This window comes from Colobus angolensis, unplaced genomic scaffold, assembly GCF_000951035.1.
Source record: "Colobus angolensis palliatus isolate OR3802 unplaced genomic scaffold, Cang.pa_1.0 Scaffold6, whole genome shotgun sequence".
NCBI lineage: Eukaryota > Metazoa > Chordata > Mammalia > Primates > Cercopithecidae > Colobus > Colobus angolensis.
Window position 1 is genome coordinate 11,493,223 of NW_012119598.1, and position 2,433 is coordinate 11,495,655.

The 2,433-nt window shown below is 45.6% G+C and overlaps 1 protein-coding gene across 1 annotated transcript in view; it reads right to left on the reverse strand.

Annotated features, from left to right (window-relative positions):
* Positions 1-2,433, reverse strand: part of MAK (male germ cell-associated kinase) — a 93,797-nt gene that overhangs the window by 6,140 nt on the left and 85,224 nt on the right. The window contains exon 15 of the mRNA XM_011962912.1: positions 1,106-1,225. Within this exon, the coding sequence (XP_011818302.1) occupies positions 1,106-1,225 (120 nt within the window). The remainder of the gene's footprint in view (positions 1-1,105; positions 1,226-2,433) is intronic.

Below are 2,433 nucleotides of genomic sequence, written 5' to 3' on the forward strand. Positions count from 1 at the left end.
CAGGAGTCAAGATCAGCTTGGCAACATAGCAAGACCCTGTTCCTACAAAAAAAATATTTTTGAATTAGCTGGGCATGGTGGTGTGCACCTGTATTCCCATCTACTCAGAAGGCTGAGGCAGGAGGATCACTTGAGCCCAGGAATTCGAGGCTGCAGTGAACCATAATTGCATCACTGCACTCCAGCCTGGGTGACAGAGCAAGACTTTTTCTCTATAAAAAAGAGTTAAAATAAATAAACTACAATTAGGTATCTTATCAAAGTTCTAATAATTTGCTTCAATGTTTATTTTTGGTGCTTCACTAAGGATATCTATTTCAGATTAAAATGATTCAGAGACCATTCATGGTCAAATCTGACCGGCTTAAGTACGGAATCATCACCCTCCATTTCAAGTGTGTACCCCCACATGTGGCTGTCACATGCCGCGCCACTGGGGAGCAGGCTTACCTCAGTTAGGCATATCGCTGGAGGGCGGAGGGTAAACCCCTCCCCGCCGAATACTATTGCAAAGCAAAAGGCAGAGTGTGAAAGTCCTGCCACCACTCATTTCTACGCCCTAAGATGGAACTGTAGAGACACACCTCATGTTGACTCATTCATAAATAGAGTGTCAGCATTTATTAAGCTTTCACCCTGTGCCAGGTCCTGGGCAGAGGGCTCTGGAAAAGGCATTTTCTCACATCTCACTGTGCAGCACGGCACACTCTTTAGAAGTGGATTAAGTTGAGTTTCTATCCCAGCTCCACTAGCTGTGTGACCTCAGGTAAGTTACTTCACCTACATTTCGTCATCTGTCAAGAAGAGATCTAGCTACATCATCAGGTTATCATGAGGATTAAATGATATAATCCCAGTAAGCCCTTTACACTGTGCCTGGCAGAGAGTCACCACTTAATTAGAGGTAGCTCTTCTTATAATTATTAGACCCTCAAATACACATTTTTGGAAGAAAAATAGGACATTTCGGTAAAAACAAAAAGAAATGCATTAATGAGGTGAGGCTGACTAAAAGTCTTTGCTGGGAAAAGTGACTGCGTAAACTTAAAAAGGAAAACGCTTTCTGCTCAGGAATCTAGAAAACTGTATCTGAAGTTGTTCTTACCTGAAGCTGTTGCATTGAGAGGTGCTAAGTGAATCCTCTGGCCAGCTGACTGCACTTCTTTTTTGAGAAAGGAAGGAATATATCCTGACTGATTGTAAGTAGAATAGCTTCCAAGATTTCCTAGTGACATATCATAAAGTTTCACAGTCAGAAGGTGAATATTTTAGGCACAATAGAATAACATTGAATACTCCCCCACTACTTCTAAATACTACTTTTCAGCATCTACTATGTTCTAGGCACTATGCTGTGCTTGTTACAGATATTCTTATTCCATCCATACAACAGCCCTCTGAGATCACATTATTATCCACATGATTATCCATATCGTGTGGCTCTCTGACGTTGAGTAACTTGCCTAACTTCTCACAGTTAGTAAGAGACTGAGCTGGAGTCTGAACTCAAGGCCCGGGGTGTTCAGTTCACCCTGAACATGCCAGGCTTTCTCATGACCCCGCTTCTTAATATGGGGCTATGCTTCCCACTGCGAAGGCCCCATCTCCGAAGTGCTCTCTGTGTCTGTCTTCGTTCTGTAAAATGGTTGTAAGTGGACCTATTCTCGTAGGGTTGTTGTAGGGATTGATGAGACTCTTCAGAGCACGTGGCATAGAATCTGGACTCATTAAATGTCAGCTAGCATCATTGCCATCATTATCATCACCACCATCATCATCACTATCGGCGCATGCTCAGTCTGGCGGTAGCATGGGGATGCATTGATGAGGAAAAATCTAGAGGCTGGAGACCAGTCAGGAAGTCACTGCTAATAGCTGAAATGAGAGAGGATGAGGGTCTGAACCACGACAGTGGCAGAGGGTGAAGAAGAAGGGAACGAAGCAGGTTCACGGGGTAGAGGTGGCAGGGAAAGAGGGGAATATAAACTAAGTTTGTAGCTCAGGTGACTGGGTGCATTGTCCATGGATAGCAACATAGGAGGAGAAGGAGGATGGGGGGAAAGACATGGTACCCAGAGGACATTCAAATTGTGGCAGGCAGAGGGCAAGTGGGCAGGCGTGGAGACTGGTAATGATCAGGGTGTGGTGGTTACAGAGTTGTGGGCTTGGAGGAGCCAGCTCAGAGGGACTGCGAATGCGCAGAGACCTGGAGTAGACCCCGCAAGGAACATCAGCATTAAGGGACAGGAGAGAAAAGGACCCCATGGAGGAAGAGAACAGGTAGAGAGGGGGGTGTTAGGAGGAACAGGGTATGGAAATCCAAGCGAATACACACTGCGTGTGGAAAAAGGAATGGGAGATGAGGCAGAGGACTCGGCTGGGACCAGCACTGCCCATGGGATCTGGCCACTGGGATGTCAAGATCTAGCAGAG